Source organism: Panonychus citri, unplaced genomic scaffold, assembly GCF_014898815.1.
Source record: "Panonychus citri isolate SS breed McGregor unplaced genomic scaffold, ASM1489881v1 Contig00141, whole genome shotgun sequence".
Classification (NCBI taxonomy): domain Eukaryota; kingdom Metazoa; phylum Arthropoda; class Arachnida; order Trombidiformes; family Tetranychidae; genus Panonychus; species Panonychus citri.
In genome coordinates, this window is record NW_026515546.1 from 3966516 (window position 1) to 3979479 (window position 12964).

At 34.5% G+C, this 12964-nt stretch overlaps 2 protein-coding genes across 2 annotated transcripts; one reads left to right on the top strand and one right to left on the bottom strand.

Annotated features, from left to right (window-relative positions):
* Window positions 1-4956: 4956 nt before the first annotated feature.
* LOC128395762 (SKI2 subunit of superkiller complex protein-like) lies at window positions 4957-9955 on the bottom strand. Its single transcript, XM_053356245.1, is given in 5 exon segments — window positions 4957-5750; window positions 5827-5967; window positions 6043-7799; window positions 7802-9306; window positions 9412-9955. Coding segments are annotated over 4 exon segments (3681 nt in total). The 5' UTR covers window positions 9300-9306; window positions 9412-9955; the 3' UTR covers window positions 4957-5465.
* An 833-nt stretch (window positions 9956-10788) lies between these two features.
* On the top strand, window positions 10789-12793 carry LOC128395763 (uncharacterized). The gene is made up of 5 exons (XM_053356247.1): window positions 10789-11306; window positions 11376-11493; window positions 11571-12198; window positions 12293-12574; window positions 12652-12793. Exons 1-5 carry the CDS (start codon window positions 10913-10915, stop codon window positions 12769-12771), a joined length of 1542 nt encoding a protein of 513 aa, XP_053212222.1. The 5' UTR covers window positions 10789-10912; the 3' UTR covers window positions 12772-12793.
* The last annotated feature ends 171 nt before the right edge of the window (window positions 12794-12964 follow it).

The window sequence follows — 12964 nt, forward strand, 5'->3', positions numbered from 1 at the left end:
AAACACACCATAGACAGAATAAGTAAACTTTGGGATAAAAGATGGAAAATCATTAGATAACTTTCGAATTAAATCAAAATAAACCAGACTTTCCATCCCACCAGGAGTTTCATAATCACGACTACAAAATTCACTAAGATGTCGCAGAAGAATCATCTGATGATCATCAAGATCTAAATCCAAAAACGGGCGTCGTTTCACAGGTGTTGATGTCCGAAGATCAGGATAAATCTTTTTCTCAAGATGAGGTGGAAAATTATGGATACAAAACTCAGAACGAGTCGAGGCCTTAATAACGTCACGTAAAAAGTTAAACAAAACAATCGTCCACAGATATTTAGGCTCATTTCGATTCACCATGTTTTCACGTCGCCTTGGGTTCGGAACCTCACCAGTACCAACCCTGCTTGCTGCCTCAAGATAACAATTGAATAACTCAGACACGAATATATGTGAATGAAACAGGGGAAGCAATGCTGAATTGAGGAAACAATGACCTCGCCAATTAGGTAATGACATAAGAACCCTAGGCTGAATGAAATTTAAGAGGATTACACGCTAGTCCAATCTGATGTCACGTTTGAAATATATCTTAAATAACACTTACCATAAGAATCTGAGGTTGCCCTCGAACCATAGCGAACATTAAATTGTGACAACTCATGTCATACGCTTTCCGGAAAACCTGGTGAACACCAACACCAGTGAATATAGATGAATAAGAACGGAGTTTAACTTTCACAATAAAGAAAGAAACATCGCCAACAAGATACTTAGTGTAAATCTGATCGGTAATTTGAACATCACTCTTATGAACTGTTATAAAATCCTTTAAAAGAATAAAATTGGCACCAATGAAAAAAGGTTGATTTACATATTTACGATAAAGAGTAACTTTAATAAAACCATTAAAGTTTCGAAAGCAAAAACCAGTAGGAATTACATCAGACATTTTCTATTAATCACTAGTCACGTTTGAATAGCGAGCCAGGGAAATGGGTTAGCAACTACCTGACGACGACGCAACAAACTGATTTATGATTCAAAGTTAAGAGAAAGTATCATGGATATAATGTTAAAAGTTTCTCACGCCAATTTACGGAAAAACGTTAATTTAACCCAACAATTAATTAGTGAAACAACGACCTCTTCAAATACAATATGCTCGATATGTGAGCCAAATTTAAAAACTCTTTCTGAAAATATAAACAATCAATTTATCTTTGGGAAAAAGACTATAAGTGTAGTGCTTTCTAATGAACTTCATGGTGAAACAATTGAGGTAGCATCAGAGGAATTACTTGCAGTTAAAATAACGAAAAAACAGATCCTTATACTAGCGATATACATAAGACCATGGATTCAACGAAACAGAGATATAATGATAACAGTTATCCGAAGCCTGGTAGAAAGTTACAAACACTACACAATATTCATAATGGGAGATTTGAATACTTCAGACTGTTTCTGGCAGGATACAAACAGAATCCATGAACAAAGACAAGGAAGAAACAAAACCTTCTACGATCAGTTGATTAAAATTATGAAGGAAAACGAAATCCATCCCATCAGCAGAGATTTTGAAACAACATACCGTACAACGAAATGGGTAATTGATATGATCTTCTCGAACACAAAAACTGCATCGGCGAGAACTCAGCTAATAGAGTCGGACCACTTAATGTTAACCACAACAGCGGAACTAAGTCCAAGGAAAAAAATGATTAAATCCGCTCAAACGAAGGAGAAAATCTTTGGTTCATGGATAATCAAAAGGCCGTTCAATGATGACTTTACGCAAGAGGCTAAATGGAAAAAGAACCATCCATTGGTAGAGATGACAAAAGAGATAATAAATTTCCCAGATAACCATGCGAAATGGGGAATAAGAAAGAAAAAGAAAAACAAATATAAAAGATTATTAAAAGAAAAAAAGAAGATCATCTCGGGGAAAAAGGAAAACTGGGAAACAAACCTACGGCAAATAAACGAATTACTCAAGAGCAAAATGGAGAAATTTAAGATCATCAAACTATTCAAAACAACACGAAACTCGAAAACAATCTGGAAGCTGATCCACAAACACATCCTAGTACATAAAAATCCCATTGACTGGTCAGATCCGCGAACCATCAAAAGCAAAAATGAATGGCTCAATGGCTTCTCACATCGGAAACCGGAATATAAAGATGAACCAGAATATGTACCAGGGGGCTTACTGCCGTACGAACGCGAAATGATAAGCAAAATGAAAGCAAAAAGCTCGAGCCTATCAGCCGACAATTTCACAAAAAATACCTGGAATAAATTTAAAAACATTAATGGAGAGAAAATTATATGGTTAATTGAGAGTTTCTTTAAGATCTCACATATACCTAATATACTTACAACAGTTGGTTGCGGTTTCGTGCCCAAAGCAGAAGGTAAACTCAGGATGGTTAGAACCCCATGCTACCTCCTTAAACTGATAGACAAAGTGATAGCTAATAGACTACTTGATATCGCACCGGATTTCCTACTACATGGTACACAATTCGGATTCCTGAGAAAGACAAGCAGAGAAAATTTTTATATAACAATAACAACACACAAGAACTTCATGGAATCGACAATATTAAAGATAGATGTCAAAACAGCATTCGATGATGTAAGCCTTGCCCCAATCCGGTGTCGACTTATCGAATCTGTTGGCATGTCGACATTTAAAATAATCGAATCTATTAACAACAACAGTTACCTTACCATATACGATGATGGGAAAAAACTGTATAAGAAAAACCAATCCGAGGTATCCCAGGGTTTAGCGATTGGTCCGCTACTATTTATTCTAGCCTTAGATCACTGCATACGCAAATGGTGGGCAATGGGCATTGAGGTCTATGCATATGCAGACGATATGCTTGTAATGATACCACCAAACTCAAAGAAAACAATACAAGAAATAATGAATGAACTGGAAAAAGTCCTTATGGAAATTAATCTGCAAATAAACAGAAACAAAACAGAGATATTATTTCCAGGAAACAGGGAAACCCATGAACTTGTTGGCTTTACCATGATAAGATACAAACAAACAATCAAACAATACAAGGAGTTGATCAACAAAACGTATGAGGACAAAGTTCTTCCCAACTTATCCACGAACTGGCCCTCGATAAAATTTCTACCGGAAGAGATTAAAAAGCTGTTATTCACATCCTTTGTTTGGTCAAAAATATATAAACACACATTAATGATGTTATGCCAAGATAACCCGCCGATTGAACAACTTATTGAGATCATTGGATCGCTGATAAACAGATTCACGGGAGATGTAAAACGATCAAGATGGACATACCTCGTGTTACTAAAATATCCAAACTATATTAGAAACACAATTAGAATAATTGAGAACCACAAGGCCAATCAAACAAGGAGATTTATGAATCAGAGATGGATCACAGAAGTTTGGACTCCAGTAACAGACATTTTATGCCGACAAGTTGAGGGAGGAAGTAAGATAACAGCCTACAAGATAAGTCAGGGGAAAGGGAGGATTGAAATAATACTCAAAACATTCATGGAACGTGAAACAAGATTACTTACATTACTTATACCAGGGAGAGCAAGTGAGTTTGAAGGCTACCTGATAGCAGTGGAGATGATAATACAGATATACCATAACAAGAATGTAACGATTGAACTAGATGAGAAGACATCTAAGTACCTATATGGATCCTCACGATTTGCGCTGGCAATGAGACAAATAATGACCAAACCGGGCAACTGGACATATAAACTAAACCAACCAAGAGAATGGAATGACGGGGAATACGGATTAGAGGTACCTGTCAGTGGCAAGCCAATAAACAGACTGAACCAGAACAGAGAAATGGCCAAACGGATAGAAAATATCATAAAAGAGGCATATGAGAAAAGCAATGGGACATTGAAAAAATTAGGCCTCAAAATCAATGGCAGATATCACAGAGGACTCAGAATGGCACTGGATCACTTCACAAGGAGATATTTCTTACCGGACTGTTGCAACACAAAAAAGGACAGTTATCATATCATGTATGAATGTACACACACACAACAGCGATGGCCACAAATCACAGAATTAAGATACAAACCGACAGATGAATGGAAGACTAAAGATATCGAGCTAATCAATGAGATAACAGCAAATTTAAAGACAGAAATGTCAATTCATTGTATATCCCTTTCACTAATCGGTGGCTTAAATGACCGATCGAGAGCAGCACTCGAGGCTGCTCAGTCATTTGACGACTGTTATTAGTCACCCCAAAGGGGAAATAAACAAATAATAGAAAAATTTTCTCTTCTCTTTCTTTTTGTTCTTGTTTCTTGTTTCTTTCTCTCCATTGACAATTATCCTGATTGTTTCCAATTAATTGTTAATCATTGTAACTCCTGGTTACCTAATGATTACATTTTTAATTATCAGCGGAAATGTGAATTTGCTTTTCTTTTTTTATTGGATTTAGTTTGGTTAATCTGATAACATTTTTTGTTATCCAATTAGCTTAATGTTTACATTTCAAAGCCTTTTGGTGACAAACTGATTTAGTTAATTATTTTTATCTTCATGTAAACAATTTGCTAATCATTTGTTGTTTTCTCTTTTTGATTAACTATTAACTGTGATTTATTGATATTTTCATTCTCTTCAATGTGTTCATCTTTCCTTTTTTAATTATTATTATCCAAGTGAAAACAAACTATTTTAATCAACTAATTTTCTTTACGTTTCATTGAGTTTTTATTTGTTTGTTTGTCAACAATTAAGGTTACACTTGGATTGATTGTTACTCTACAATTAGAGAGTAACTTTTTCTACAGTTGAGAAAAATAATCAATTGGAAGCCCGAGTGTAAATTACTTAAATTGTTATCATTTTCTTGAGGATGGAAAATCAGTTTTTTTTTACTGGAAAAAAATATGAGAAATTAATTAAATTAGTTCAGTTTTTATGATTAAAGGTTAGACGATACAATTAGTGATTTACAAAAAAAAGAGGAAATATTTAGTTGAATATACAAAGACCATTGGTCACAATTAAATATTAGATTATTAATTTATATATAAAAATTTTCATCAGTCGATTAGTATTTGTTTTGATAAGAAAATCCGTAAACATAATCATTAGCTAATTGTTGTTTCAAGGGATTATAATTGATTTAAATCATCAGATGATTAGCAACAATCAACATCACAGTTTGATTAATAATTGATGATGATATTAATAATCGGCTGATTGTTTCAATGGTGATCAATTGATGATTGATTGGTTGATCTTTTTATCACTAGTTAAACGTGATTACGAATAATGATAAATTGTTGCAATCAACTGATTATAATCAAATGAAACAGGAGATCAAATGTTTTTCCTTCAGGTAAAATGACCAAAGAAAAGTTTTCGATAATTTCGATCAACAAAAAGATGACAAGAAACTATTAGTTTACGGAGCGATTAATTCACCAATAGGTTTATCTTCATCGTCGTCTTGTTCATCTTCGGCCTCATTTGAACCATTTTCATCGTCATCTTGAATGTACAAACTCGCAGCGAAAACGATATCACGTCTGATCTTTTCCGATGTTTGGTCCATTTTCTCAGCTAAATTTGGATTTCCCATTACATTTGCTGCTACTTTGAGATCCTTGAGTAGCTCATCAAGTCGCTGGATACATCGGACAATTAAACCTTCTTGAACATCAGTTAATTGCATGATATCTGAGAAAGGCTGTAAACAAAAGCAATTAACAATAATCATTAGTAATTATCATCATGAGAATCACATTACAATCATTAGTATTTACCATTCCACAGGCCCATTTGTAAACAACAATCATTAATCCATCTTTAAGTTGATTAACAAAGTCTATTGGTGATTCTTTGCTTCCAAATTGTTGTTGAAGTTTACCAATGTTCAAAGCGATTCCTCGGACTTTGGTCAATAACTGTTGGGAAAATATAATCAACAAATTAGATGTTATTTAAGCTTAGAAAATTAGATCTCTCTCTCTCTAACTGACCATTTTCATTGTTTCATCAAATTCTGGTGTTGCTGAGTTTTGCTGGTAAACGAAAATTGATAATAAAGATGCGATATAAGGTGGGTCAAGATTGGCGAGTAGATTTTCCGTTAATAGTTCGGTGAGGACTAATTCGTGTTCGGTCATTAAACATCCGATTTTACCCTTTAATTTGAGACACATATCATTGTCGTCGGTTAAATAGTCTAAACACTTTAGTACGTTTACTTTGCACTCGTAATCAGGAAGGCAACTCAATGATTCACGGGATAGTTCAAATTTCACTCGATTAAGTTGAATTTCGAGGATCACTCTTTCCATCATTACTTTGTAATGGGATAAAAATTTTGGACATATGAGACATTCACGAGATCGAAGATGATTCCTTTTTAATTCAAGGTTATCAAACATTTCCACTTGTTGTAACTGATTTAGACCCATTTCTTTTATTGGGTCAATTTCATCGAGGAAAAAAACACCCATAGAACATGAAAGTGGCCTTTCATGACTTCGAATACTCATTAAATCGAGCACATTTTCGATACACTTTAAAGTCACTGGTTTGTCGTTTAAAGTTGTACCAATGTCTTTTTCCCGAAGGATACGGAAATCAGCGCCTTCGGTAACATCTTTAAGGATCATAATAATATCCGCTGGAGTTATTTTCGCATAAGTTATTGATAACTTATTAGTATCACCGTTAAAGGCCACAATATCGTCCGGAATTAAACCTATCACGTCAAAGGTAATTTCTTTGAAAACCGTTCTCGAGTCGTAAATGATTCCAAGCATAAACGGATGATCAGGATGATCGAACACAATAAGTCGACCATTTGTTTTCATCTTTTTATGTTCAACTAAATGTCGACAAATAAGTGGCATTACATTTTTCCGCAATCGTCGACATTCAAGGACATCATTACAAAATTCACGAAGATCAAGACAAAAATCACAAGGTTCGATTTGTAGAGAGCTTAACTGATGTTGAAATTGGACAACTTCGGAAGATCTTTGATTGGCCATTTTCTGAAGCGGATGTTCACCAAATGATCTTTCCATGATCGATTCAATTCTAATATGTTCTCTGGCACGAAGATTGTTCAATATCATTGAATAAGTTAATCGAAATTGAGATTGTAATTCAGTCGCTTTTCCAACCGCCATTCGAGAAAGAATTGACATTTCTGGTACATCACCTTTACAAAGAATTAGAACATTACCCGTTTTGTCTTTACCCCGTCGACCAGCACGTCCAGCCATTTGGATGTATTCGGAAGGTTCCAGGTCACGGAAAACTTTACCATCGTGTTTTCTTATCGCATCGAAAATGACACTTCGAGCTGGCATATTGATGCCCATTGAAAAAGTTTCCGTTGCAAAAAGAGCTCGAACCAAACCCTCGGTGAATAATATTTCCGTTATTTCCTTGAGAAGAGGCAAAATGCCGCTATGATGAATTCCAAGGCCATTTTTCAGATATCCCGATATCTCTCTGACCTGAGGAATGAATCGATCGGCAGGTTTAAGTCGCCTCAAAGATCGATTGATGAACCTTTGTATTCTACCTTTTTCCTCGTTAGTTGTTAAATCTAAAGGTCCAGATAACATTCGAGCATATTGGTCACATCGTCTTCGGGAAAAGGTGAAAATAATCACCGGAAGTTGTTGTTCTTTGTCTAAATGACGAATCACAGTGATATAAATATTTCGATCAGTTTTATCCGATCCCGAACTTGATTTATTAATTGGTCCATAGTTTTATGGAATTTTGATTCTCTCTCCTTTTTCGCCGCCATCGCTTTACGATAATTTTCATCACGTAATTTTCCTTGACTATCGATGAGTAAAAATTTCTCATTAATTGTTTTACCATCACTTCCAGTGTAAAGATAATGTTCCAATGGTACTGGTCTTTTAGTTGTATAAACAACATGAATTTTACGATTACGAGTTCGTCCTAACCAATCAGCAAAATCGACAACATTTGGTACCGTTGCTGAAAGAAGTACAATGTTTATATGATGAGGTAACATGATAAACACTTCCTCCCAAACGTGACCTCGTTCAGGATCATTGACATAATGAACTTCATCGAAAATGACCCATTCAATGTCTCTAATAAGAGCCGCTCCTCTATACAACATATTGAGTAAAATCTCGGTGGTCATTATTAAACACGGAGCATCGGCACGAATTTGAACATCTCCAGTTAATATACCGATGTTTGAAGATCCAAAAGTTGTACAAAAGTCTCGAAATTTTTGATTGGACAAAGCTTTGATCGGCGAAGTGTAAACAACTCGAGTCAAATTGCGTTTAATTGACAAAGCGATCGCATATTCAGCAACCACTGTTTTACCCGCCGATGTGTGAGCGGCAACGAAAACATTTTTCTTCTCTTCCAAACAAATAATGGCCTGTTTTTGGAAAGTATCCAGTTCGAAGGGATAAACGAAAGCCGGAGATTGTATTAGCTGAGAAAATGGTGGTAATTCCTGGTCAACATCTAAAATTTCAGCAAATTCTGTTCCTTTGAAAGCTTCATTCTTTTTGGGTGGTAAATTTTTCACCGAAAGAGAGACAACCGAAGCTTTTGTCTCTTTGATAACCCGATCAATCAATTTCTCTTCAAGAAATGATTCACTTGATTGAATCTCAATTCCACCATCAGTAACATCTTTATAGACTTTCTTTTCATTTAAATTGTTCACTTTAACCTCTGAGAAAAGATTATCCAATTTTCCAATCTCATCAATTTCAGAGGTTAACAAATTTTCAATGGTAACTCGTTCATTACAAAGTAATGTATTTAATTTTGATTCCAATGGTTTGAGAGGATTTAAAAATAATCCAAGCGGTTGATTACCAACTAAATCATTAGATTGTTGTAAAGTAGATTCACTTGATTGACCATTGATAAGTTCACTTGTTTGGTCAGCTTGTTGAAGAAGACGCTCCCTTTCAAGACTTAATCCAGCGGTTGCAGGTTCAAAGGGTAAATTGTTGGGATCACCTTTGACCGATTCCGTGTGAGGTGAAGGGTAACGAGATAGTGAAAGGGAATTAGCAGCATTTATATGTTCAGGGCCAGGGAAAGGTAATTCATCTTCAACAAAGGGCAATAATGATCCTGTTCTTGGATCTCTTTTGAAGGTAAACGTTGTGGCCAAAGATTTGGGACGGAAATTGGGTAATATCAGGTCACGAATTATTTTATTCCAATTTTGTGGTGTCAAATCATTCTCATTGCAATCCATGGAATAGCTTAAAGTGAGGGAGAGAGAGAAACAAGCTAAATAAAAAGAGAAAAGAACACTTTAAAAGAGAAAAGAAAACTAAGCGAAAAAAGAATAGAAAAAAACAACAAACCTTTAAATCTTATCACGTGTAAATTGAAGTGTTTGAAGATTACTTGATTATCTTGCAATTCTTGGTTAACATCAGTAAATCGGATTAACCATTAATCATATAGAAAACAAATGGTAAGTTAATCGTTTGGAAAGAGGACAAATTAGTCACCATCAAGATGATTATGATTAACACAATTGTGATGAAAATAAAATAAAAACAAACATTCACATGTTAACCAGTCACTTAAATGTATCAACAAAAAGTAATATCACAATTTAGTGAGAATGGAGCACATGAGAAAATCAAATTATCGATTGTTAATTGAATCAATAGAAAGAGAAGAGAAAATTAATTTTAAACAGTCAAGTAATCAAGAGAAAACACCAAAACAATTAAGGAAAACAATCTGGTTAACATAACGAGTTCAACTCTAAACCTGAGAGAGTGGAAATAGCCAAGAGTAGATTTTACCTTGATTCTTGTCTATTTACACGAAGAATTCAAATAATTACAATTGCGAACAATTAATTTGATCAATTGTCACAATTTAGAAAATTTTCTCTAACATTGTTAACATGATCATCATATAGATTGAAGTAAACAAAAAGCGAGTCAATTACAATTAGATTTCAATTGTTAGAGATGTTAAATTGTGAAATAATCTGATACCTGATTAATAATAATTGATGAAACTTACATTAACAATTAACAATTAACAATAGCAAACTGACGGATACTAAATTTTTTAATTGTATTCAAATGATAATAAAGGTTAATGATGATGATTACAATTGAATTTTCAATTTTTAATCACGTTCCTTAAATTGACTTTGATCTAATTAAATGATACGATTTTTAAATTTTATCATTAATTGGGAATCATCATTGATTAATCACTTCCTTGTATCTAATAGGATGAACAAAGTATCAGAATTAATCAACAAAGTATCAGAATTAGTTGATTAGTTGACTGAAATGTCCTTCCATTGATTGGGTTACAATTTGTTAATTGTTGTGAAAATTAATATGAAAGTGAAATGAATTTTTAACAAAGAGAAAGACAAAACTGATTAGACAAAAGACCTAATCGGGTTAATTAGTCTTCTCGTCTAATTAATCATCATGATTTACGTGATTGTAATTGTGATATGAAAGATACAAAGATAATTAAATTAAAAAGTGAAATTAATTTTGTATTTACCCAATTTGATTCAATGTAATTTAATTACAAATCTTTTGTACCAAGAAAAAAAAAGCAAAATCAAGTTATTGAAACAATAATTTTCCAGGTAAAGTTAATTGTTAACAATTAAGGACAAAGATTAAACTTGAAATAAAAAAGGTTTATAATCTTGTGATTGAATCTGTGTAATGATCAGTTGGTTAATTGTCGTTTCGTTGATAACGTTAATCGTGAAATTTAAATTGTAATAAGAAAAAATTTGGATAATCATTAATCTTATTAGTTAATTTGTTGTTACTAATCATTTGGTCGCCTCGTTATCAAACTTTTATCGTAATGACACTTTTATTTGCAACGATTGAATTAATTACTGTCTTAATTATCGCGTCAACTTTTACTGACCACTATGGGTCAGCGTCTTTCTGGCCTTCAGGTTTCTATGCTTTCAATCGTGATCCTCCAAATCAACAATCATCACCACCCTCACCTTCATCACCTTCATCATCATCATCATCATCATCACCATCCTCGTCTTCACCATCATCTCCATCACTTGATCCTTTAGCAAAACTAACCGGATATAAATCAGTTCTTGACCAGGCAACTTGGGTCACTTCAACTGGATCAGTTCAGAGTCCTTCCTATCTCCCACCATCACCACCCGCCGTCCGATACAATCCCCAACCTCCACCACCTCAATCATCTCAAACAACCTATTTATCAAATTCAGGTAAGAAAGTGAAAGTGATCATTTCAATTTCCAATGAAATTAATTTCTAAATTGTTGACAATTGCATAGGAAATTCTTACCCGAACAATGATTGGCGAACTTACAATCAATATCCAACACGAGGTTCTTTTGATACTAATCAACAATCTTCAGGAGATCCGATAATTTATCCACCATTTAGTGGAGAGTAAGTTAAACATAATCAGGGAGTAAAAAATTAAAACCAATTAACTGATGATTATCCTTTTAACTTTTTGTTCAAAGTATGGCGATTGATTGTAAATATGCATCAATAATTAGACCCATTTACTCAGGATCATCTTCATCAGGATCGACAGTCACTTTACCAGTTCCATTGATTCCACCACCACATCCACATCCACCGCCGCAATCATCATACAATTCATCGCCACAATCCTCTTATAATCCACCGTCTTACTCAGCGCCATCTTATTCACCACCATCATCGGCATCTTATCAACCCTCGTATACAAATTCTGTAGCTGCATCTTCCTCCCCTTCAACAACCAATTATTTCACTTCCTATGGTGGCCATTATCGTTTCCCCGCTAATCCGTGTTTCAATATTATCCCACCGTCATCATTTGTACCAGCTGATTACTCACCTTACCAGGGATCTTCATATCTCCCATCGGCATCCAATTCAGTTCCACTATGGTCAGCACCTCCTCCTCCTCCTCCTCCGCCATCAGTTTCATCACCCATATATTCAGTCATGGATTCCCGACCTTCGAGTGCAATGATGGAGGAACCAAGTCGAAAAAGTTATCAAAGTGGTTCACCAAATCCCACGATTCTTAAATCGACTCGAGCTGTCGCTGAGCTATCAGGTCCATCGGGTGTAACAGGAACAGTTGTTTTCAAACAAACGGTAAGTTAAACGAAATAAATAGAAAATCTTATTTAAAGAGTTTCATTAAATTCAATTGATTTTAACTTCGTTAAATTAATCATCCAAAATTAAGGGAAATAAACCAGTTTCGATTGAAGGTAAAATAATGGGCTTAGCTTCGGGTCCACATGGAATGCACATCTATGAGATGCCCTTTATTGGCGGTGATTGTGTTTCCTCCGGTGATCATTATAATCCACAGAAAACTGAACACGGTGGTAAACATGATTGGAATCGACATATTGGTGATTTAGGAAACATTTTCGCAGATTCTGATGGCGTCGCAAACTTTGAATTTACCGATCTACTTATCAGTTTAACTGGAGGTTATTCAATCATCAATCGCACACTAGGTGTAAGTCCAGTCAGTCCAACAAGTAGCAAACTTTTTAATTGTTATTACTTTTATACACAATTTAAATTTCCTTCCAGGTCTCTGAAAAAGCCGATGATCTTGGTCGAGGTACCGATGTCCAAAGTAAGAAGGATGGAAACGCTGGTTCACCAATAGCCTGTGGCATTGTCCATCTTAGTCCAATCTTATCTAATTAAATACCAAAACCTAAGGGAAGAAATTAAAAACAATCAACTAATTATGTTGTTAAAAGTTATTCTTTAAAAGGATCGAATTGAAATTTTACTTACCTTGTTTTTTTTTATTACTTATCGAAAATAAACTTTCCATTAAAAGATTAATTGTCTAAAGGATTTAGATTTAATTTCTTCCTTTTCAAGAAAAAAATAT

What these genes read in the sequence shown, in the direction of transcription:
- LOC128395763 (XM_053356247.1), top strand. Translation starts at nt 10,913, where the DNA reads ATGACACTTTTATTTGCAACGATTGAATTAATTACTGTCTTAATTATC. An exon ending in AACCTATTTATCAAATTCAG is followed by an intron (nt 11,307 to 11,375) that starts GTAAGAAAGTGA and finishes ACAATTGCATAG; the next exon opens with GAAATTCTTACCCGAACAAT. An exon ending in TATCCACCATTTAGTGGAGA is followed by an intron (nt 11,494 to 11,570) that starts GTAAGTTAAACA and finishes TTTTGTTCAAAG; the next exon opens with TATGGCGATTGATTGTAAAT.